The sequence below is a fragment of the Mixophyes fleayi genome, chromosome 3 (assembly GCF_038048845.1).
Source record: "Mixophyes fleayi isolate aMixFle1 chromosome 3, aMixFle1.hap1, whole genome shotgun sequence".
NCBI classification, from domain to species: Eukaryota; Metazoa; Chordata; class Amphibia; order Anura; family Limnodynastidae; genus Mixophyes; species Mixophyes fleayi.
Window position 1 is genome coordinate 164,041,431 of NC_134404.1, and position 26,499 is coordinate 164,067,929.

The following is a 26,499-nucleotide window of genomic DNA, read 5'->3' on the forward strand; positions in this document are numbered from 1 at the left end:
GTTATTGGTGACTACTCGTGCTTTTACTGTCCTTGTAGTCATCAATCTGTGCAAATCCACTCCCATGTTTTGTAAGTTTTTCTTGTCTTGTTGAAAGAAATTGACCTTGTTGGCAATAATTTTGCTTATAATACTTGCAAACTGGTGACTATTATATTAGGGCAGCTACCCGCGGATAATAAACAAGCTGAAGAAAGTTCCTAAAAAGGTTATTTCTCATATACTATTTTTTTCTGATTTACTATTTTTCATACAGTAAATTTAATTTTAACAAGTGCAGAATTTAGATGTTTTCAGGCACAGTTTCCTTGCTAACCAACTAGTTTTGACGTCTTGGGCACATAATGGCTAGTTCGAAGTCACAAGGAGCTTATTCAAGTTTGTGAGGGTTCTTTACTCTTTTTAAAACTTTAGTGTATGAAACAGGACACATCATTTATTAGCTCAGACTATTCATGTGTGCTTTTATACTTCTACTTATATTTTTATGATTTAATACATCTTGTGCAGCTTCTATCTGCCCCTGGTAGACCCTGCAATCGCCATCCTGAGGTGCCAGTAGCGATTGGAGGATTCTGGCAGTATAGAAACAACCAGGATCCTTCTTAAATAGCTGGATAGGGCTACTGCCGGCTATCCCCAGCAGTCACCCCTTCATGATTTTTTGAGAAGCCCTAACTAGCTGAAACCACTAGTTTTTCGCCAAAAAAAAGAGGTTATCTTGTTTTCATAAATAGACCCCTTGATCACAGCATACAAAGGATATCCAAAATCAGTGCTGTTGAGTAACTATTCAGTCAATGTGTTACGTTCTGTGGTCATTACTCCATTTGAGAGTATGTGTGAATCATATAAGAAATACTATAGAAAGATTCATCATATTTATAGCAGAACTGCACAATAACAAAATCAGTCTGTGTTCATTTTACATGAGAAGCAATGTAGCTACCTACAGTAAATGACAATTTGCTGGTCGTATAACAAACTCATGTTATGATCTGCACAGTTCAGTGACTTACGAGTCTGTTCCGTTTGTATAACGGTTACTTGTCTATTCATGAGTATACATGAGATGTAACAAGACACATAGCAAAAGAAAGATTCATTATAGCAAAAATTGAACTGCTCCACCTACTAATCTAACCACTTTGTCTTATGTTTAGATGAGGAACAACACAGCCACGTGTAGGGCAGATATAATGCGCCTAATGTGGATGTGGACAAAATTTAGCCTTAAACCATAAGCGTACAATCCGTTCTTATAAAATATGTAGTTTCCGCCGAATAGTATGCAAAATGCGTAGGTTTTAGTAAAAGACGCTTATGACACTGGGCCGTACCATCTTGGTCTGGTGGTAATATAGCAGGGATACCCAAAGCATGGGGTCCCCTGCCATAGTGACAACCTGCCTAGGCTGGTCAGCACAGGGCTGAATTTCTTATGGGTATCGAGCCCCAATTTTTTTTTTATAAAAAGCATCTCCCACCTTAACTAACGGGTTCTATGCTGAATAGCACTAGGACTCTTCCCACACAACCTGGTGCTGTGAGTGTGGGGTAATAAGTAAAAATAGATATAAAGTATTATTTTGTCCATGGTGCATAATACTTCTGCCAGTGGTGAATTACAGGTCCCAGCTTCCACAGGCTGCCAGTTGGGCAAGCTGCCGCATATAGTGCTACAAATGACAGCATACCCATGGCTCGTCAAAGCATGCTGACACTTGGGGAACCACAAATTCCAGCATGCCCTGGCACGCAGGGCTTGCTGGCACCTGTAGTGCACCAGTTAAAACGTACATAAAACATGTACCTATTTAATTGTGGCTTGGATATGCTGGGGCCTCTAGTGCTCCATGGTTAACATGATTACTTTTTTATCTATTGTTTTTACACCATTGCATCAGGGGTGTGGGAAGAGCCCCTAGTGCGTTTCAGTATGGGGCTTATTGTCACTATGGACTCCATGCTGCGGTTTTTCCCTTATATAGTACCACCAGCCTGGGCTGGCATAGCATAATGCTGGTTTTGGCAATTTTAGGGGGATCCCATGCTCCCCCACCCCCATTTTGACAATACCTTATTTATTTATATAAAATAAAAACTTATTTATTTTCTACACAGAACATGTATGGCTGTTATGATAATGATCATCATACACACGGATCGTGTCTCTGAAAGTAGCCGCAACAGATACGTCTCCTAGAGGCTTATCTGTGGCTACTTCCTACTCTACATAGTATGTAGGGAGCGTTAACATGCCCTTATTGTACTTGGGCTATTCCAGCCCCCCTTCCCTCCAACATTCTGCCTCTCTACACATAGAGATGTGTAATGGGGAAATATGTCTGCTCAGACTGAAAACGTAATTCTTTTTTACTGTACATGCTCCGTAAAGAAAAGTGCATTTTGTGCTTCCGTATTGGACGTGCGTCCGACCCTACATGAGCCGCAGTGTTACCAAAATTCTGTGATCTGCTCTGATGTGAGTGTGGAGATAACATTGATACAATTTGGCACTAAAAAAAACAGACAACAGTGCTCTAGATTCAATTCATTATCAAAAGCAAAAAAGCAGAAAATTCCAATATTAATTTAATAAGGTTCAAATAACCATTTTATAGGACACACTAAACAAGTATATTAAGAAAATAAGAACAGATAAAAACTACTCCATCAAATACACAAATATCTCATAATAATAATAAATGTGATGAGGTAGTCAAAGGGAATAGGAGCGTCCTCCTGCACAATAATAAAAACTTAAAAAAATAAAGCAGTAGGATACTCCTGTTTTCTTTGACTATTAAATTAATATTGGCATTTTTCGACCCTCTTTGCTTTTGATTGATTATGAATGAAATCTAGAGCGCTGTTGTCTGTTTTTTTTAGTGTTCTTTGTTAAGAGGATAGGTAGGCAATCCCTTATTTCTACAGCAGCCTTTTTTCTGTTCGGAAGATAATGCCAATTTTATTATTTAAATTTTATAATTATGTTTTTGATTTTGATTTTTTAGTAACAATAGGAGGAAATTTCAATAGACCGTCAATTGATTTTAACGCGGATTTCACGGCTTTTTTTACTCCAACGACCCTATCGTGAACAAGTAGAAGATTTGTTGAAAGTATAGGGTAGGCGGGAGGCAGCCACTTTAAAATCTATTTAATTGTTATTTAACACGGTGCGGTAAACTGTCCAATCTGCAGTTTTATCTCGCACCTCTTTGGGGTGTGCTAAAAATTTAAAAAGTGTTTTAAAATATAAAAAAACATAATAAAGGTATAACACTGAAATAAGTAGTTTCTAATTATATTTGAAAAGGAAAGTACGAAATATAGTTCAAAAAAGCATTTTAAAAAAAATAAATAAGTTTACTTATTCCCCTCTTTAAGATTTGAATATTATACCAAAAATTAGCTAAAAGACAAACCAAATACCTAAATCAGCGGTTCCCAAAGTGTGCGCCGTGGCTCCCTGGGGTGCCGCGGCGCTGTCACAGGGGTGCCGCGATCGCTTCCCCCCCCCACCCCCTCAAAAAAAGAAGAGAAAACAAAAACTTACCAATCCATTGCCGGTTCCTCCATCTCACTGACTGCTGGGCGTGACGTCATCACGTCCGACAGTGTCAGTGAGAAGCAGCAGCAGAGAGGACATCAAGGAAGAAGACAGAAGAAAATGAGGAAAGAAGGTAAGTAAAAGAACGGAGAGTGAAGGGGGACAGAGAGAGACGCTGAAGGAGGGGGACAGAGAGAGACGCTGAAGGAGGGGGACAGAGAGAGACGCTGAAGGAGGGGGACAGAGAGAGACGCTGAAGGAGGGGGACAGAGAGAGACGCTGAAGGAGGGGGACAGAGAGAGACGCTGAAGGAGGGGGACAGAGAGAGACGCTAAAGGAGGGGGACAGAGTGAGACGCTGAAGGAGGGGGACAGAGTGAGACGCTGAAGGGGGGGGACAGAGTGAGACGCTGAAGGGGGGAGACAGAGTGAGACGCTGAAGGGGGGGGACAGAGTGAGACGCTAAAGGTGGGGGACAAAGAGAGACGCTGAAGGGGGGGACAGAGAGAGACGCTGAAGGAGGGGGACAGAGGGGGACAGAGAGAGACGCTGAAGAGAGGAACAGAGTGAGATCTGATGAAGAGGGGGACAGAGTGTGAGATGGCGAAGAGAGGGACACATATGATGATATGGTGAAGGGGCGCAGTGATATGATAAAGGGGCACAATGTGATGGTGAAGGGGTCTAAATACATCTTGCGTCATTTTGACCCAACTACTTAAAATCGGGACTACCCGGTAATTATTTTTGCTAAGGGGTGCCTTGGAAAAATTATGGTGACCCTAAGGGTGCCTCGAACAGAAAAAGTTTGGGGACCACTGACCTAAATACATGTGTTATTTTAATATAAAAACCTATCCTATACTACAATGCTAAAATAATTTTGCACTAGGTTAAGAAAAATACAATAAATACAAATACACTGATTTTGTGGATATGTATGTGGTTGTATGTAATTTGTTGTATGTACTAATGTTTTTTGTTTTTTAATAAATAAGACAGTTTTAAAAAACAATTTACACAGACTCCAGCACAAAAATACACATAAGTTAAAAATGGAGATATAGGTATATCTATATATACAGTCAAGTCCATAAATATTGGGCCATCGATACAATTCTCTATATACCACCACAATGGATTTGAAATGAACAAACAAGATGTGCTTTAACTGCAGACTTTCTACTTTAATTTGAGGGCATTTACATCCAAATCAAGTGAACGGTGTAGGAATTACAATGGTTTCTATATGTGCCTCCCACTTTTTAAGGCACCAAAAGTAATGGGACAATCGACTCAAAAGCTATTTCATGGACATGTGTGGGCTATTCTCTCGTAATTTCATCATCAATTAAGCAGGTAAAAGGTCTGGAGTTGATTCTAGGTGTGACATTTGCATTTGGAATCTGTTGCTGTCGACTCTCAATATGAGATCCAAAGAGCTGTCACGATCAGTGAAGCAAGCCATCATTAGGCTGAAAAATCAAAACAAACACATCAGAGAGATAGCAAAAACATTAGGTGTGGCCAAATCAACTGTTTGGAACATTCTTAAAAAGAAAAAACGCACCGGAGAGCTCAGCAACACCGGAAGACCATGGAAAACAACTGTGGTGGATTACAGAAGAATTTTTTCCCTGGTGAAGAAAAACCCCTTCACACCAGTTGACCAAATCAAGAACACTCTCCAGGAGGTAGGTGTATATCTGTCAAAGTCAACAATCAAGAGAAGACTTCACAAGAGTGAATATAGAGGGTTCACCACAAGATGTAAACCATTTATGAGCCACAAAAACAGGAAGACCAGATTAGAGTTTGGCAAACAACATCTAAAAAAGCCATTACAGTTCTGGAACAAGATCCTATGGACAGATGAGACAAAGATCAACTTGTACCAGAGTGATGGGAAGAGAAGAGTATGGAGAAGGAAAGGAACTGCTCATGATCCAAAACATACCACCTCATCAGTGAAGCATGGTGGTGGTAGTGTCATGGTGTGGGCATGTATGGCTGCCAATGGAACTGGTTCCCTTGTATTTATTGATGATGTGACTGCTAACAAAAGCAGCAGGATGAATTCTGAAGTGTTTTGGGCAATATTATCTGCTCATATTCAGTCAAATGCTTCAGAACTCATTGGACGGCGCTTCACAGTGCAGATGGACAATGAACCGAAGCATACTGCAAAAGCAACCAAAGAGTTTTTTAAGGCTAACAAATGGAATGTTAGGCAATGGCCAAGTCAATCACCTGACCTGAATCCGTTTGAGCATGCATTTCAATTCATGAAGACAAAATTGAAGGGAAAATGCCCCAAGAACAAGCAAGAACTGAAGACATTTGCAGTAGAGAGGCCTGGCAGAGCATCACCAGGGATGAAACCCAGCGTCTGGTGATGTCTATGTGTTCCAGACTTCGGGCTGTAACTGCCTGCAAAGGATTTGCAACAAAGTATTAAAAAGTGAAAGTTTGATGTAGGATTGTTTAGTTTGTCCCATTACTTTTGGTCACTTAAAAAGTGGGAGGCACATATAGAAACCATTGTAATTCCTACACTGTTCACCTGATTTGGATGTAAATACCCTCAAATTAAAGCTGAAAGTCTGCAATTAAAGCACATCTTGTTTGTTTCATTTCAAATCCATTGTGGTGGTGTATAGAAGCCAAAATATGAGAATTGTCGATGTCCCAGTAGTTATGGACTTGACTGTAGTATGTATATATGTGGGGTGTTATGTGTTTGTAAGTGGTATGTATGAATGTACTAATGTGTATTAACTAGTGTTTTGTATTAGTTTTAAACAAGAATGCAGTATGTATTTATTAAAATAGTATTGTGTAGTGTAATATATGCCAATTCAATGCAGAAAACTCACAAAGCCAGATGCTATGCAGTCACCAAATCAGCCAACAGCTATCAGCAAATGACAGTTTGCTGGTGGCAGCGTTATTTTTTATTTTCAAGATGGCTGCGTTAAACACTCCCCTCCACTTCCATAAAAAACTCGCTTTGACCATCCTTATCACGGTGGGCGGCGTTATAAGATTACAATTTGAATTGTGCTTTTTTTGTTGTTGTTTTTTTACGCGGCGTTACCGGAAAACGGTCACGCCGGCTGGTCAAAACCTGCACGCAAATTTTTTTTGAAAGTTGCAGGACAACAGTTATGTCACCTTCAGGAGTGGTTTAAATTCATTATGTACCAAGGGATAAATAATAGTTGTCCATCTCTAAAAAAAAAAAAAAAGTCCGCTCTGTCTTTTAAACTGATGGAAGTACCTATGTGTCAATTCTGTATAATAGCTGATCTCATAGTATCAGCCATTTGAGAATATTCGCTGATGAAGCTTAACCTACCCTTTCTCAGTCATAGCTTTCTGCCGACCACCATTAATCTTTGATCTTTATTTAATAAATATTCCTTCTCACTTACAGATTGGTTACATTCTTTGGGCCTGATTCATTAGGGCACATACTCTGAGTGCAACCCGCGCTCAGAATATGTTGCCCGTATCTCCGCATTGCGTGCGCCCGAATTCATCAAGCCATGGATCACAAGATCTATGGCCTATTGAATTTGGGCACAGGACTGCTCTGTCCCTCCCCCCTACTACACAGGTGTTGCAGGTATGTACCTGTCAGCACCTGCTGAGCCAGCGGATCTTGTGTCTTTACAGCCGCCTGACCGACCGGCTCTTCACTGTGTTAAAAATGAGATTATTTAAAAAAAAAAATGTGTGGGGTTCACCGTCTAAACAATATTAACCCTAGTGCTGCCAGGCTAGCGCTGGTTGCGGCAAAATCTGGAAGAAAAATGCATGGGGTCCCCACCCTACAATTTTACCGCAGCCAGCACTAGGCTTCTCAGTCAGGGTGGGTGGCACTATAACGGGGAGACGCGGTAGGAGTCCCCATGCCATAATGACATACCAACCCCAGGCTGTTCAGCACTATCCTGGAATCCATAGTTAATGGGGTCCACAAAATAATTGTGCATGCCCCCCCCCCCCCCCCCGCTCTAGAAAAAAACAGCCCTGTGCTGAAAGCACTAGGGCTGTTCCTACTCCACTGGGGCGGTGGGTGTAGGGTAACAAAATGTGTGAAAAAGGTTAAAACACCATTTTAGTTTTTGGAACTACAAGTCCCAGACAGTCTGGCCTGCCGTTAACAGTATGGGCATGCTGGTGCTTGTAGAACTACAAGCACCAGCATACCCATGTCAGCCAAGGTACGCTGGCACTTGGAGAACCACAAGTGCCACCATGCCCTGACACCCAGTGTTGCTGAGCCATGTTGTACCACAAACTAAAATGTAACATAAACCACAACACCCTCATTCACACTATGTTAGTTTAATAAAAACAAAAATAAAGCCCTGAAATAAAACACAACTCCCTCATTATAACCACATCTCTTTATTGAAAATAATAAAACCCCAAATACTTACCATCATCATACCACTTAAAATACCATCAGATTTCTTCATCTGTATAGGATCCAATCTTCAAAGCTTTCAATCCAATAAGGCTTGTAACCATACCCAAAACAAACCATACTATTTCAAAGGTCCTGTAGCCGGCTAACTTAGACTAGCCCCAGGGCTGGAGCAAGAGATGCGGGCGAAATGGAAGGTCACTTGCTACGGCCGTGGCTGCGTGCGCTCCAGTTTGGCATGGCCACACTGTACAGTCATATGGCAACACGTCCATTCCCTGTCCCAATCATTCCCCTTTATCGTAGGCTGTAGTATGCTTTCCTGTGCTCTAACGCACGGAAAAGGGCTGTTTTGTCACCTGTATCTGTCGGCTTTGACCGTGCACAGAGTGATTTTGAGTACAATACGCTTAAAAGCGGCAGATATGTGTCCTAATGAATCAAGCCCTTTGTCTTCAAGTGTCCACTAAAGATCATAGATTTTAGCTAACATATTTTGTGAATGCCGTGACCTCTGCCGTGATTTTATTCTCTGATATATGCTGTAGCTATCTGTGTTAGAATGTTATCATATTTTGGACCATAAGAAATCTCCTGTACCCCTCCAGTCACCTAAATTCCCATTCCTTTGTGTCTTGAAATATGCAGCCACGTGGAAGCACAGAGGCATGGCTGAATACCTCCCTGCTTTTCCTTTGACCAAAAAATCCTCTATATATGCAATAACTGCGGCAGTGGCATCAAGAGAGCTAACTACAGTGGAAATTGAATGTTTAGAGGATTTTCAGTTACGGAGCTATTTCCATCCCCTATAAGCTTCCTGGCCTTCCTGCTCAATGTTTTCCATTGAGCAATTGTCCACCTGCACAGCTGAAATATGATTCCAGACGTTCACAACACAGCCTAAACTTTATTTAGCTGTATTCTTCTGCAAATGTGGAAACCATAAATAATGTTATTTGAGTGAGGATGAGTGTTGTGTCAATATATTTAATTCACACATGTAAGATATATTTTCTAATAGCACTGGCTTGGCTATTGGCAATCTTTTTAAATGTACTTCCTGTACAAAGATACAGACTCCCATAGGTACAAGTTTAATTTACACTGCCTGTCTTTTATTTGGGACAATGCAAAGTCATCATTTCTATCCATCATCTTCTCTCCCACGGTGGACTTGTTCTGTACATCATTAAAATAAGCTTAGTCAGGTGTTATGGCAGATGTGGCACAAGAATAATTTTACTTGTAAAATGTCAGCAGTAACTGAACAGCAGATGATACACTCCTAATTAACCTACAGCGTCCATCACCTTTTACCAAGTTAGGACATGTGCTGTACATTGTAATTGGCACAGAATGAATATGTTTCCAAGTTTGAGTCCACCATCTAATGTATTGTAGTTTCATCATCATCATCAACATTTATTTATATAGCGACAGCAAATTCCGCCCAAAAACAGAAGCTTCCTGCCTGACATTTCTATTTCTGTTGATAACATGACCATAAATCCCACCCCGCAAGCTCGTTGCCTAGATGTAATCCTTGATTCACAACTGTCGTTTATTCCCCACATCAACTCTATATCTAAATCATGCTACATACACCTAAAGAACATTTCCAGAATACGCACATATCTCACACAAGACACCGCAAAAACATTAACTCATGCACTCATCATCTCCCGCATCGACTATTGCAATTCCCTCCTTACTGGTCTTCCCAAAGTCAGACTTGAACCCCTACAATATATTTTGCACGAAGCAGCTAGATTGATTTTCCTTACAAACCGTTATTCCTCTGCTGAGCCACTCTGTCAGTCTCTACATTGGCTGCCTGTATTTCAGTGAATCCAATATAAAATTCTTCTACTAACCTACAAGGCCATCAACAAAATTGCACTGACATACATTTCCTCACTTGTCTCGAAATATCTCCCTACTCGACACCTCCGTTCTGCACAAGATCTGCGTCTCTCTTCCACTCTCATCACATCCTCCCATTCTCGGTTACAGGATTTTTTCCGGGCTGCACCCACTTTGTGGAATTCCCTCCCACGCACAATAAGACTTTCCTCTAGTCTTCAAACCTTCAAGCGTTCACTGAAAACCCACCTCTTCAGACAAGGTTATGATATTCCTCAACCACCATCTTAATTTCCCTAGATTACCCTATTACATCCTCTACACTGTGTAACGCAAGACAACAACCCTTTGACCAACATTGCAACACACACAGCCCACTCAATACTTTTACCTTTGCGTTCTAGCTGGTCCATTGTGCAATATGATGTAGCACATGCCCTTGTGTTTCTAACTCCCAATGTCCTATAGATTGTAAGCTTGCGAGCAGGGTTCTCTTACCGCTCTGTCTGTATGTATTACCCAGTATTATTTTATTAATGTTTGTTCCCAATTGTAAAGCGCTACGGAATTTGCTGGCGCTATATAAATAAATGTTGATGATGATGATTGTATTGGCAAATGAGATATATATGTTTTCAGTGTTGTGGTAGTCTGTGAAAGGTACCCAACCCTTTATTCTCTCCTTTTATACATCATATATGAGATAATTATATATATATATATATATATATATATATATATATATATATATATATATATATATATATATATATATATATATATATACACACATATATATATATATAATGTGTATATATACATGTGTATATATATAATGTGTATATATATATGTGTGTGTATATATATATATAATGTGTATATATATGTGTATATATATATGTGTATATATATAATGTGTGTGTATATATATATATATATATATATATATATATATATATATATTTCACGATCATCATAACATGAATTCTTATTGTGTTTTGCAAAATTTTGTATTTACATTATTTTCTGTGTAAGAGGTGTGTGTTCTGTGAAGTGCTTTGAAGTTAAAGAAATCTGTTTTGATATATGTTTTGTTCTGTTGACAGGTGCTACAAAATAATGCAAAATATCAAGTTGTCCCTAAAAAGTTAACTATAGGGAAACGTCTGGCACAATGTCTCCACCCAGCATTGCCAGGGGGTGTTCACAGGAAAGCTCTGGAAACATACGAAATCATTTTCAAAATAATTGGACCAAAGCGCCTAGCCAAGGACCTCTTTTTATACAGGTAACCGAGTTCTACTGTTTCAGTGCAATACATACTAAACTCAGAACTGAATTTTAAAGATCAAAATGTTTGAACTAAGTGAGACTGTAGTATATTATAATGTAAGTTCTCTTCTGTTTTATAGTGCTGGCCTTTTTCCTCTTCTTACAAATGCTGCAATGTCCGTGAAACCAGTATTACTTAGTCTGTATGAGATGTACTACCTACCTTTGGGCAAGACATTAAAACCAGGTCTTCAAGGACTGCTCACCGGTATTCTTCCTGGCTTGGAAGAGGGCTCTGAATATTACGACAGGTCAGTGACTTAATAATAGTAATCATCATTATGGATGAACTAACAACTCATTAAAGAGGCTCTGTCTTAAAAACCTGCAAAATAAAATGTTTATTGAGCTCTCCTTCTTCCTTTGCCCTCTCAAAAATCCACTTTTGGGGACTTCTACTTATCCTAGAGCCCCTCTGATGACTATTGCTCTTGTCAATAATAGTTGCTGGGCAGTTAGCAAATATTTATTTATTCCTGTCCGTCCAACGCTCTCTGACCTCTCGCAATAGGGGCAGCATTTTGGTTAAGGGTCTCAGAAAGGAGTTTGCATGATACAAGATGCACACCGTTCATCAGCAGTGTCAGTGACTGGTAGCCTGATGGTAAACTTACAGCTGGTGTGGATTCATGGTGGGGGGTGAGACATAATATGTAAATTCATTGGAGAGCAATAAAGAAATACACAACTTTTTTGAAAAATACAACTGAAATATTACAAGTCCTTTATAACAGCACTGTAAATAAATTAGATTAAATTGTATTACTACTTCTATTAATAATAGTGTTTGCATAGTGTTTTGTGTGAAAAGAGCTTCAAGCTGTGAAAGTTAAAGTCTCTTCTTATGACTCTTTACATTTTTAACATCGCAACTGTCAATTGAGTTGTGTGGCCTTTTCTCTTACCATGTACACATTTTTGTGGATACTGAATTGATTTTAAAATGATTTCCGCTCTACAGAACGAACACCCTCCTGGAGAAGGTGGCATCAGCAGTGGAGCAATCTGCCTTCTATAGTGCTCTATGGGGCAGTCTGCTGACCAGCCCTGCAGTGCGCCTCCCTGGCATCACGTATGTCCTGTCACATCTGAACAGGAAGCTGTCAATGGAAGACCAGCTTTACATCATTGGAAGTGACATTGAATTAATGGTAATGTGATCTGCTGACCTGGTACTGACAATTCTGACAATTAGAAAAGCAATCTACTGTGCTCATTTCATTTCTGCTTATTGGTAATATATTTTGAAAATACATAATCATTTGACAATAAATATACTTTCATTTAGAAACTGTTGTCATTTAATTATCAGTTTAGTTTGCTAAATATACTATTTTTCCATTAATATTTAAATATATGTTCTTATATCTTGGTAAATGCATTTTAACAGTAATAAATCAAAATGTAATGCATTCAATGGACTTGTACACCTACTTTCTGACAAGCTTTTGTTTCACTGTGTGTTAACGTGAATGGGGCCTGCAGCTGTCACAAGCGTTATAATTTATAATTCTAATGAGGTTCTATAGCAGTGCTTATTAAGTACAGGGTGCATTATGGGGCAGAGAATCTTTGAGAGCATGATTTTAATTGTCTGTTAAAGGCTAGGACGGCGGTTCCCAAAGTGTGCGCCGCGGCTCCCAGGGGTGCCGCGGCGATGTCACTGGGGTGCCGCGAGCCAGACATAAAAAAAAAGAGAAGACAGAAACTTACCAATCAGCGCGGCGCCGGGACCCAGCAGCCTCCTCTCTCCTGCAGCAGCTGTCACTGACGTCTTTATTCAGTGACAGCGCGGGAGAGAGGAGGCTGCTGGGTCCCGGCGCCGCGCTGATTGGTAAGTTTCTGTCTTCTCTTTTTTTTATGTCTGGCGTGGGGCAGAGTAAAAAAGGATGGTGGCAGCGGAGGGGGACAGTGTGGCACCGGTAGGGAACAGTGTGGCACCGGAGGGGAACAGTGTGGCAGCGGAGGGAGACAGGTGGCAGCGGAGGGGGACAGGTGGCAGCGGAGGGGGACAGGTGGCAGCGGGGGGGGACAGCAGGCAGCAGAGGGGGAGAGTGTGACAGCGGAGGGGGACAGGTGGCAGCAGAGGGGGACAGTGTGGCAGCGGAGGGGGACAGTGTGGCAGCAGAGGGGGACAGTGGGCAGCAGAGGGGGACAGTGAGACAGCGGAGGGGGACAGCGGGCAGCAGAGGGGGGCAGCGTGACAGGGGGCTGCACCCCGGGCAGCGTGCCTGGGGGTAGAGGAGGGGGACAGCGTGGCAGAGGGCAGAGGGGGCAGCGTGAGAGAGGGCACAGGAGGGGGGACAGCATGACAGAGGGCAGAGGAGGGGACAGCGTGACAGAGGGGGCAGAGTGCCTGGATGCAGAGGGGGCAGTGTCTCTGGATGCAGAGCGCCTGAGGGCAGTGTCTCTGGATGCAGAGGGGCATTTTTGCATACAACTAAATAAGTATTTTTGTCAGGACCTAAATACTTATTACAATTTTTTGACCCAACCACTTCTAAAACAGGACTGCTCAGTAATTATTTTGGAGGGATGCCTTGAAAAAATTTGGAGACTCTAAGGGTGCCGTGAACTGCAAAAGTTTGGGAACCACTGGGCTAGGACATAATACAGTTTTCTCTTTGCTTTTAACAATTTTCATTTGTCAAAATCCATGTGTACAAGCATGTATATATTTATTATTATTTTTATTCTACTTATGATTATCACAAAATTGGTGATGTATATATTATACTGGTGGTGATTTCCAGTCCCCTCTGCTTTTCACTGGACCATCTCCATTGTTTCTAGATGAGTTTTTAAGTATTGCTCTATTATATATTATGTGCAATTGACAGTGTTTTGTGGGGTTTTTTCGTTTGTTTTCTGGGTTCAAAATCTATAATTTACACAACATTTTATAATTTTTATTTCTTGACATACGAAATTATAAATGCTGTAGTAAAATATCTACAGTCATTGGAAAGCATTTTCTCCAGGCATATATTGGCCTTTAACTGACAATAAGAATGACATGTTACAGTAACATCTTGGATATCTAAGAAACATTGTAGCCTAGTACAGAGATTGGGGAAAGTCAGGCGGGTACTATTTACTACTGCTCACTACAGATCATTTTCACTTTAACATGAATTAATATATCAGTATCGATGTGATTAGAGATTGTTACTATCTTTCATCGCTCTATAGCAGTCCAGACGTCCTGGATTCATTTACAAAGGCATGACAAGTGACAGCAAGCCTAACTGATTTACTTGTTCAGCTTTTTGTGCTTCATCAGCACTATTATACTGCTGCATATGGCCTGTGGGATGTGTTTGTAGCTGTTTTTGATGGAGCCTGGGGAAGAAAAGAAAAACACTTGTTGACACACTACTGTGGAAACTCCTTTGTATAAAGTTAGCTTTTCACTAGCACATAAGCATACTAGCGAGGATATAAGCATTCTACCATACACTTTTTTCATTCATTTTAAAAAAAAAATGAAATGCCTCAGCTTCTTTGTTTTGGGTTTTTTCCTTCCAGTTTAGGCATATTTTCTGTGTAATGTGTTGAACTATGTAAACATGTATGTAATCACCCTTGCACTTCAGGTGGAGGCCGTGAGCACATCCGTGCAAGACTCCAGTGTGCTGGTGCAGAGGAGTACATTAGATCTTATCCTGTTTTGCTTCCCCTTCCACATGAGTCAGGTATTGGATCTCGGGTCAATTTTATCTGAATATCTTTTTTTTTTTTTTTTGTTATAAATGTAAACTATACTACACATTTCTGCATTACCATGTGTTTCTGCATCCCTCAAATCCACTGCCTCCACTTTTAAGGATACCAATCTCCTGGATCCAATATTTCACTGATATATTTAATGATCCTCTAGCTACTTGCCACTAAGGATCAATTTTATCCTCTAATCTGTAGACCATCCTCCTTTTTACAGTAGCTCAAAACAGTTATGCCAATTTAAGTGTACTTATTTTCTAAAAAAAAATATGGATGAGCTTTTTTCCGGCAACTTTGAGCATCATACCTAAAAGAAAGTAAAATAAAAAATTTCTCCTTTTCTCACACTGTAGTTTATATTTCCATCCTCTAATCTCACAGAGATTGTAGGAAGAAATGATCGATGGTGACATTATAACCGAACAGCAGCAATTTATTTTATGCTGTCTGGTTATTGTCTGCAGCATTCTAGTTAAATAATTCTGCATACAAGATAGGCGGTTCTGCCTTCCTGTAGATGTTAAGTCATGAGCTAATGTCATAATTAATGTTTTTGTTCAAAAAAGGAAGAAAGAAAGTAACATTAAGTAAACCAATGCTGCAATTCACTTGTGCCCAGATTATGCCCTCAGAATAAAGCTCCATTACCACCTGGAGCTATTATCCCTTGTCCTGTTTGGGGCCACAGAGACAGCTCAATACAGTCAGTTTTCCCAGAACCTATCTTTGTCTCACAACTCTCGCTGATAGCCGGGACTGCGCAGCGCTACAGAGGATATTACGGCTTCTGATTGGTCCTCCTGCTCACACCTGCCTTGTGCAGCCATTTTAAGTGGTGAAAGAAACACTTTAGGTGGCGGTGGTGCAGCTTTACGTTTATTTTCTTGTTTAACATTACCCTAGTGTGCTGTGATTATGTTGATATTCATGACATTACTATAAATATATACATCTTAGAGATCCCACTAGTAACTGCTTTTCCCCCCATTGCTTTACCTAGGCGACTCGTCCTGACATGATCCACATTCTGTCAGCTGCACTACGTGTGGTCTTACGTAGAGATATGTCACTAAACAGGAGGCTTTATGCATGGCTCCTAGGTAAGTCTGCTACCGTATTTCTGCTGAACTATGCTTTATTTATTACTCAAGACTTGGACTAACATTGATAAGATATGTTGTTACCGTGACCGTATATTTTGCGTTACCCAATAATGATTGCTTTAATTGAACAATTTACTTTTAATGAGTCTTTTTCTTTTTAGTTACTCCACCAAATGTAACATAGCTGTCATAGTTCATTAAATAGGATCACTGATTTAAAGGATTATTCTAACAATTAAGCTTCTTAATTCAGCAGTAAGAGGTGGATTTATGCAAAGTGATTAGGTGAATATTTATATGATACAGTTGATAGGAGTACTGATGTACTGCAACCCATACCAACTAATCAGGTATCCGTTTTTAGCAGTCTAATATAATCAGACTAAAGCTGGGTACACAGTACACAGTTTTTAACCAATAATCGGCTAAATCAGCCGACATACGACCGCTTGTTCAAAAGTCGGGTCAGTGTGTGCAGTGACACAATGGTCGAAAGTCTGCCCAAATGTTCGATTGTCGCCTCATTTGGTTGGTCGTACCATTTAATATTTTCGTTCCAATCTCGTTTCCGTTGTGTAGTGTGCATAAGCTGCCGAACGATCCACAACAGTGAGTATGAAATTACAGTCATTGCTCACGACAACATGGCTGTAAAAAGTCGCTAACGGGACGTCCGCTCTTCCCTTTCTCGTCCTGAACAAGGCTAGTATGTATGCAGTCCATGGACCGAGCGATCGGAACATCGATCGCATGTAAAATCGCTCGGCATAAAAAGTTGGTCGAAATTTCTGTAGTGTGTACCCAGCTTTAGGGAAGTTCACATCTGATTTGTTGGTATGGGTTGTAACAAGTTTATTTGAGAACTAACTGGATGACAACTCATGGGGGTAATTGTATCAAGCTGAGAGTTTTTCGGCGGGTTTGAAAAACCAATCAGATTCTAGCTATCATTTATTTAGTACATTTACAAAATGATAGCTAGAATCTGATTGGTTGCTATAGGCAACATCTCCACTTTTCAAGCGCCCCGGAAAACTCTCAGCTTGATACATTTACCCCATGATGGCATGGAGAAATTTACTGCTACTGTATTGGCTTCTTCACTCACATTCAGTGCGTTTTATTTGTGCGTTTGGCTTTGCGTATTGTAATGACAAACTTACTCCATCTGCTTTGCTTATCTAACACACAAGTGACAGTTTTAAGTTTTGCTGTTAGTCTACACTGAGGAAAAGTTTTGGGTATCACAAATTTGATCTCTGATTTTTTTCTTTTTAACACTTATTTCAGTATACCATGAATTTATTCTTTCTTTGATACGTTTTCTTTTGGGATTGAAATTAGTGTTCGTTCGGTAATCCAATTGTGGATGTGAGTGTGTAATTATGTTGCACTTTTACACACTTGTCTTTTCATACTTTATATACATACAGTACACCTTCTCTTAGCGTTCCTATATCTCTATGCCTTCTCTCCCTCTCTCTGCTTATTATATACAAGGCTATCGCTGAGCTGCTTAGAGAGGATTATAGACACAATTCCACCTCTGCAAGAATCCCCATATGTTTACATGGTCTAAATATTAATTTTCTATGTCTATCCTGGAGTACACCGATCTGGCCACTAAACTGTAAAAAATAAGATATTAAAATAAAAACTGTGGGAGGCAGAATGGAAGAGAGTTTGAGATATAATAACTTCAGTGCACTCTGTTTTACTTTTATTAGGATACTGACATTTGGTTATGTGCCACTCCTAGGAGGCAGGGCACTGAAAATAAAATAACTGACCTCCTCCCCATAACCTCCTCATTCCCCTGCTCCTGTCCGGTTTCTTTTCCAGGGCCCTGCACAGTCGGTGGGCACAGGGATTGTTTCCCTTATTTAAATAAATTCTGTTTTTATTTTTACATAAATTGAGAGCCTCAGATTTGTTTTGTTTTTTTTCTTTTTTTTCTTTTTGTAACTCCCTTCTTCAGCCAGCTACCACTGCAGAAGTCCCTCACCCCCACCTCTGACCCTCGTCTGGTGTGAGGAGACTTTAGACACCACTGCAGTCCCCTACAGCATCACTGGTGACTGCACATTGCCAAATTGATTCCTGCTCACTTGACACAGACCATCTAATAACAGGAGCGCTGGAATAACCGCACAATAACAGACCTTACATAGCCTCATTTTCCTGTAACCAGCATTACATCACATTAGGTTGTGTTTAGGGCCATTTCTAGATTCATGCAACCAGGACCAGGAAAGTGGGCTGCAATTCTCATGCTCATTCTTCAATCATGTGGGACATATCATTATTTTTCACTGCACCAGTTTAATTAAAAAATGTTTTATCTATTTCACTATAGATGGATGCATATTTATTCCCCCTTTTTTTTTCTGGCATCAGAATTAGCTCTGAATATGTCAGAGCTGTAAATTTATGTGACAAGCAGTAGATAGATTTTCTTGCATGTGAAGCTTAGTAAGCAGTTCTGTTGTTAAATTGTGTTGTGATCTTTTTTTTGCGGTCATTATTGGGACTACAAATTTGGTGAGTTACCAGTGTTTGTGTGCCTTCTGTTTTTGCCATCTTAGTTGATAGATGTTGATGTGAATTTACATACTGTGTGCGTTTCTTCTAAGGATTTGACAACAATGGGGCCATTATAGGACCAAGGAGTGCGAGACAAAGCAATCCAGAGGAACATGCCTCTTACTATTTCAATTCTTTCTCTAAGGAACTGTTAGTACAGGTGCGTATCACTTAACATGCTATAAATAATAATTTTTAATGTGAAGCCAAGGTTTTCTACAAATATACATTGTGCATGTATGTATTTATGTAAAAAAAAAACCCCATAAAAACCTCCTCTCTGATTTGAACTATGCTTAGAGGTAACAGAACGTGACATAGCGTTGCTTCTCACGTCCTCCCCATTAATTTAACAGTAAGGAGGACTTAGGACCCCATTGATGTTATGTTTATTATCAATCTCCCTCTCCTTAGAATAGTCTTAGAACCCTTTAAGAGATGTGTTTGACTGACCACTGTTTAGTCATTCCACTTATTTCAGAATACCTTTGCATATATCCTTAACCTTTTTCAGAAACTTAACAAATGTACATTATGCAATTTGGCAAAATGTAAATTTCTAACTTAAGGCCATTTGTGTTAAAATTAGGGGAAAAATTGTTTATTTTGACTAATAAACACATTTTATTAATAATGTGTTACAATACTGAGGATTAATAGGCACATGTGAAAAACCAGACTTCTGATTCTATACCAGAAATAGCTGTGATGCCAGTAATATGTCAGCAGTAAAAGTAATGTCTAGTAGTACATACAGCATTAATGCTTGTAGTGCTTAGTAGTATAAAGCAGTAGAAGTAATGTCTAGTCGTACATACAGCATTAATGCTTGTACTGCTTAGTAGTATACAGCAGTAGAAGTAATGTCTAGTAGTACATACAGCATTAATGCTTGTACTGCTTAGTAGTATACAGCAGTAGAAGTAATGTCTAGTAGTACATACAGCATTAATGCTTGTACTGCTTAGTAGTATAAAGCAGTAAAATCTATTAATAAACCATCAATAGCTGCAATGGCAACTTACCTTTATTGCTTAACATACAGTGTAAGGACCGATACTATGCCACCTACAGTTGTAATTCTAAATAATATGCCAACTTTAGTAGGAACACCCAGTAATATGCCAACTGTAGCAGTAATAAGCCATCAGCAATAGTAATGTTCATTAATAGGTCAGCAGTGCTAGTAATATCCAGACACAAGCTAGCAATACCGGCAATGACAAATAATATCTTACAAGTAACATTATAGTTACTGCTGGCATAATACTATACATTACTAAGCCACCAGCATTAGTAGTGCCCAGCAATACATTATATCAGGAGCAGCATGCAGGTAATAACAGAAATGCCCATTAATAAGTTGCCAGTAATAGTAATATAGAAAAATGATTGTGCATAATACTGATGGTTTATTAATGGGCATTACTTTTCCTACTGGCATGTTACTGGTCCCTATTACTGCTGATGTATTGGGAAATACTAATGTTGGTGGCTTAAAAATCCTCAAAAAAAAATATGCCAGCAATAGTTATAATACCCATCAATGAGATATATGTCAGCTGTGGAAGTAATGCATAGAGTAATATATACTGCTCAGTAAACCCTTCGTGCTGCTGCTGTCTGCTGCTTCTCACAAGCCTCTTGCTTTGCCTCTGGCAGCATTGGCCCAACGGCACTTATTGTCCCATGTCACCTGCTTCTCATTTGTCACAGCCAGCAATCAATTCATAACAGGTGACACATACTCCGTGTCAGTCTTTACATTTTACTAGACTGAATTTAATGCTATTTTCAGACTGTTCTCATCTCTAAATAGTAGGTGAAGCGCTAGAGGTCCACATATGACCTATAATAATAATGTATCAGGTGTGGAATTCTGTTCTGTGCTGGATTGCCAAAAAATACTGTAACCAATTGTGGCCCTAATTAATAAAATAACAATTACAGTAGTAATTATTACAATTATAAAATGGGCAAGATATATTTGTGACCTTAACCTCTATTATATGTATATGACATGACCAAAGTTGTACTTGCCCATATAATGAAATACAAGTTTCTTAAAAACCTGCCTTACTTGTTTAAACTTAGATTTATTAGTGTTTGCAATTTTAATCCTTCAGGCAAATAATTGAATAGATGGGCATGCCTTCTTGGGGTGACGTCATGCACTTTAATATAATAAGACATTCTATGTTCTATCAATTTCTTATGGAAAAAGAATTCTATTACATGACAAATGCAAGTTGAAAAATTGTGTGATTTACAAGCTAATTCATAGTTTTAGAAACCTCCTCTAGATTGTTTCGATGTCTAATTTGACATGTTCGTCAGCAAAATAATAAAAATATATTTTTTTTTTATTTATTTTTTTTGTCGTTTCAGGCTATGGTGGGAATTTTACAGGGAAAAGAACTAAGCAGTGAAAATTCATTAATGCAAGACCTAAAGCCATTTCGTATCCTCATAAGTCTACTGGACAAACCTGAGCTTGGTATTTCTACTTTTCTGAATTGCATATGGTGACCTAACTGTTAAAGCTTCAATTTTGATATCACCAATAAATGCTAAAGACAGGGTTACCCTACTATAAATCTTTTGAGCAGCGAGATCATCTTCTGAATGTATTTATAAACATGCTGCATAATAATACAGTTGATTTTGATCAGATGACTGTTAGACATCACTCTCTTGTTCTCGCTCCGACCAAGTAGCCAGTGTCCTCACATGAGAAGCCAACTGCAATTCATAAACGTCAGCAGTTTTCTCAGGTTCTCTTTGGTGAGAATTCAGATTCAGAATTCTCTTTGCAGGGAGAGGGGGAGCTTTTGGCTGATTCAGACCCAGAAGACTCTCAGTCAAGGGCGAATCCTTTGAACGTCAGGGCATTGACGAACTGGTTATGTCAGTCCGTTATGCTTTAGACATGCTGGGTTTGGATGATTCTCAGGCTGCTGAGGTGACTTTATTTAAAAGAAAGAAGAAGAAAAGTGTTATCACTTTTTTTTGTCTTCTCACTTACCTGAGCTTCTGGTAGAGGCATTAGCTAACCCAGATGAGTAATCTCTTAATCCAGCCAAAGTCAGAATTGCTGCTCTTGTCAGAGCATAGAGAAGCATCTGAATACCTTGCTGATGCTGCTCTGGATGCAACCTCTACCAGCTCTAGGATCTCTTCCTTGGCTGTAGTCACCAGACAAGCACTTTGGGTGTAGCTTTGGAACGCATACACTGAGTTCAAGAAATCTTAGTAAGCTCTTCTTTGCGAAGGTGCAGTTCTTTTTGGATCTCTCAGGGTACTGGAGTAAAGCGCTCTCTCCTCCCGGTCAACTCAATCCAGTCTAATGGGCCAAGGTTCTGTTTTTTTTTGTGCCTCCTTTCATCTTATGCAGCTGGGGCTTATCGTCTCACTCCGGAGGAAAGAACAAGGAGACCTTGGGTCTCTCTTTATACTGTGGCAACAAGGACCACCTTCTCTGTTGCTGTCCTAATAGCCCGTGAAATTCACAAGCCTAGAGAACGAGCAAGAGGTCTGCTGTTCATATCTTCCAAAAATGCCCTCCTGGTTCCAGCTTCGATTTCTAGGAGAACACTTACTGGTTCCATCTCTGCCTTCCTCGCCAGTGGTGCTGCTGGGAACTTTCTGGATGTCAATTTTGTCATCATCATGCATCGTCTCAATTTACAGTCTCTCCTATTTACTGTCACCATACTTCTCTCCAAACTCCTTTTCTTTCTCCTGCATCCTTTTCCTCCCTCCCCTATTATGATTTCACCTTCACTACTTCCCTCCTCGCTAGTCTGTACACATGAGCTGTTTTGTGTCCTGCACCCACCACACTCACCAGCCTACATAAATATAAATAAGCCTCACACCCACAAATCATCCTCACAAGTTTTCTATCTTACCCTGCTCCTTCTCTTGGCTGCCGGTGATATCTCATCTTACCCTGGGCCCCGCATAATCCCCATTATCTGCACACGCTCCTCACTGCACTCCAAACCTTTCCATCCATCCCCTACTTCCAATCCCGCCAACCTTATCCACTTATATTCACTACCCTCTCTCCCCTTCTTCTGTGCACTATGGAAAGCCAGATCTGTTTGTAACAAACTTGCATCCATCCATGATCTATTAATTTATATATCCCTCAACCTCCTTGCGATTACAGAAACCTGGCTCACCTCCTCTGACACTACATCCCCTGCAGCTCTCTCCTATGGTGGGCTCTCCCTCAGCCATACTCCCAGACCCAGAAACAGACAAGATGGTGGAGTAGGCATTCTATTCTCTCCAAGCTGCACCTTCCAAGTCATGCCCTCTGAACCCTCCCTCTCATTCTCTTCCTTTGAAGTCCACACTATCTGTCTATTTTATCCTCTCCACCTTCGTTTTCCTCTCGTTTATCGCCCCCCAGGTCCAGTTTTCCAATTCCTTGACAACTTTGCGGTCTGGCTCACATATTTCCTATCCTCTGGCCTGCCTACACTCATACTAGGTGATTTCAACATTCCCATTGATAATCCCACTGTCTTCTGCCATTAAACTTCTTTCACATACTTCCTCCTTTGATCTCTCCCAATAGACCTCATCTCCCACCCACTGTGATGGGCACTCCCTTGACCTTGTTTTCTCTTGCTACTGCTCCATCTCTAATTTCTCAAATTTATTCTTCCTACTCTCCGACCACAACCTTCTTTCCTTCAGCCTCACCTTACCTCACCTCATGCCCTTCCCCCTTCACCCAAATACACACGTACACAATGAAACCGAAGTACTCTTATACCAATCCAGTTCTCATTTTCACTAAAAATAACTATTTTCTCCAATGACTGCATTGTCCTGTCCTAATCAGGCTTCCTCTTTCTATAACAAAATGCTCACTTCAGTCCTAGTCAATGCAGCTCCAGCTACTGCATATAGTCTTCGACACTCCAGACCCCAGCCATGGCACAACAAACAGACCCACTACCTGCAAAAGTGCTCCCGCACTGCAGAGCGCCACTGGAGAAAATGTCGTTCCTATCCCAATATTCTCCACTATAAATTCATCCTTTCATCTTACAGTACTGCCCTTTCAATCGCCAAGCAAACATTCTTCAAATCTCTAATATCCACCCAGTCTTCTAACCCACGTCGCCTCTTTGACACCTTCAACTCGCTTCTCTGCCCACCTGCACCTCCTCCTCCTTCCTTCCTCTCTGCCCATGCTTTTGCCACCTATTTCAAAGACAAAATTGATACCATTCGACAAGATATTTCCTCATGCCAAATTCCATCCACTCCACTCACTCTAGCCACCTTTACCTACACTCCCCAATCCACCCTTAATTCATTCTCTCCAGTAACTTAAGACAAAGTCTGTGCACTCATCTTATCATCTCACCCTACAACCTGTCCACTCGACCCTTCTTCGCTCCCTCTCCTCTACTGAATGCCCCCTTTAACTCACCTCTTCAACCTGTTTCTTTTCACTGGTACATTTCCATCATCCTTTAAACATGCGCTCATCTCACCTATTCAAAGAAACCATCTCTCGATCCAGCCTCCCTCTCCAACTACCGCCCTATTTCTCTCCTCCCCTTTGCCTCCAAACTACTTGAGCGATTAGTGTACAAACGTCTGTCTCACTTTCTCTCCTCTCATTACATTCTCAGCTCTCTGCAATCAGGCTTCTGCCCCCAACATTCCACTGAAACTGCTCGCAAAACTAACCAATGATCTGCTTACAGCAAAATCTAATGGTAATTTCTCCATACTCATCTCTGCTGCTTTTGATACTGTTGATTACCCTCTTCTCCTACACACCCTTCACTCCATTGGCCTTCGTTACACAGTCCTTTCCTGGTTCACTTCCTACCTATCTAACAACTCCTTTAGTGTTTCTACCTCTGGCACATCCTCCCTTCCACTCCCACTATCTGTTGGGGCCCCACAAAGCTTTGTTCTTGGCTCTTTTATTTTTTTCATTGTACACCTCTTCTCTTGGGGCACTAATTCGCTCATTCCGCCTCAAATACCACCTACTATGACCTCTCTCCTTCTGTACTATCTCGTGCAACCAACTGTCTTTCTGCCATCTCCACATGGATGTCCCACCGCTACCTAAAGCTCAACATGTCCAAATCAGAACTTATTATCTTCCTTCCTGCCAGAGTCACCACCTGCCCTCACATCTCCCTCACTGTCAATAACACCACAATTTCCTCAGTCTCCCAAGCCCGCTGCCTTGGTGTCACACTTGACTCTACCCTCTTCTTTATTCCTCACATCCAGACTCTCTCCCATTTCTGTCGACTCTACCTTAAAAACATAGCCAAAATATGCCCTTTTCTTACTCAACATGCTACCAAAACTCTTATCCGTTCTCTCATCATCTCCCACTTTGACTATTTCAACCTCCTGCTATCTGGCATTCTTGACACCCATATATCCACACTTCAATCCATTCTAAATGCTGCTTCAAGACTGATCTTCCTCTCTCACCTCTGCACATCTGCTACACCAATTTGCAAATCCCTACACTGACTCCTTGAGTCCTCTAGAATCATATTCAAATTACTCACCCTTACCTACAAAGCCATCAACAACAACACCCCTGCATACATCTCAAATCTCATATCAAAATACTCTCCCTCGCGCCCTCTTCAATCTACTTCTGACCTGCGCCTTGTCTTGTCTCTGATAAAAACCTCTCACTCCCGCCTACAAGACTTCTCCCGTGCTGCTCCCCACTTATAGAATTCCCTACTACGCTCAATCAGACTTTCCCACAGCCTTCAAATGTTTAGATGCTCTTTGAAAACCCATCTCTTTTTTAGATGTGACCTTATTCTCGTTAACACTATTCACACTAATGCACCCTCAGAACTCGTTTCAGCTGTGACCTCTTCCATTTAGAACGTAAGCTCTCTAATGAGCAGGGTCCTCCATACCCTTTGTATTCATGTCTCCATTCATTTTGTCTGCCTTGTCTGTTCTTTTTTTATATATGTGCTGTTTTATGTATGTCCTTGTCTTCCCTACTGTACGGCACTGCGAAGCCCTGTAGCGCCTTACAAATCTACGATAATAATAATAATTTGCCAACTCTCTGAGAATTGCTTCCATTAAGGTTGATCCACCCTTTACTGTCTGTAGCCTAGATGGTGCTTCATTAACTGGGGGTAAAATTTCCCTTCAAACACCTCTTTTGCAGCTGACTGTAGGGTCCCAGCATACTGAATCTTTGTCCTATTATATCATCAGTTGCCCTTCTGTTCCATTAATCTTGGTACATCCCTGGCTCCAACTACATAATACATAGATTGATTGGAACAAGGGAGAAATTACTTGGTGGACTTCGTCTTCTTCCTTTTTCTGTTTAACTTTGCCTATCCGATTGCTTCAGCCCTTGCCTGATCAGCTACCTTTACCATATTATTAATAGGCTGTGGCCATACACAGTGTGGTGGTGGTGGTGTAGGTGATGTCACCACAGCACCCTTCTCGTATCCAATTGGTGATGTTTCTCCTAGCCTATTGGGGGACACCGGGGACATTGGGGTAAAGTGCAGGTGAGATAGGCGTGTGGCACTTTGAGAAGTTGCTAGCCCTAGCTCCTCCCCCCTCTACACCCCCCTTCCTAGTTATGCTTCAGTTTATGTTTAACCAAACCCCACAGCAAAGTAGACAATAGAGAGTAAAACAACAGAGAAAGTCGAAAGCAATAACATTCTCTTAACCAAAAAAGACATCATGTCAAAAAAGAGAAACTAGAGCGTCAAGAGTAGACACCCGGTGTCTCCAAATAGACTAGGAAAACCTGACTTTATGTTAGTATAAAAATCCTATTTTTTTCCCCACATCCAATTGGAAGCACCTTTCTCCCACAACTTGCATCCCTTGTTGCAAACACAT

General features: G+C 40.6%; 1 protein-coding gene across 2 annotated transcripts in view; it reads left to right on the forward strand.

The window, feature by feature from the left end:
* The window catches only part of DOP1A (DOP1 leucine zipper like protein A), a 78,694-nt gene that overhangs the window by 6,147 nt on the left and 46,048 nt on the right, over positions 1 to 26,499 (forward strand). The window contains exons 3-9 of one of the 2 annotated variants that reach the window (XM_075202704.1): positions 10,963 to 11,144; positions 11,269 to 11,439; positions 12,150 to 12,339; positions 14,785 to 14,883; positions 15,912 to 16,011; positions 18,648 to 18,757; positions 20,986 to 21,094. In XM_075202704.1, coding sequence (XP_075058805.1) covers positions 10,963 to 11,144; positions 11,269 to 11,439; positions 12,150 to 12,339; positions 14,785 to 14,883; positions 15,912 to 16,011; positions 18,648 to 18,757; positions 20,986 to 21,094 — 961 coding nt within the window. The remainder of the gene's footprint in view (positions 1 to 10,962; positions 11,145 to 11,268; positions 11,440 to 12,149; positions 12,340 to 14,784; positions 14,884 to 15,911; positions 16,012 to 18,647; positions 18,758 to 20,985; positions 21,095 to 26,499) is intronic. The other variant, XM_075202705.1, reaches the window with a different exon arrangement.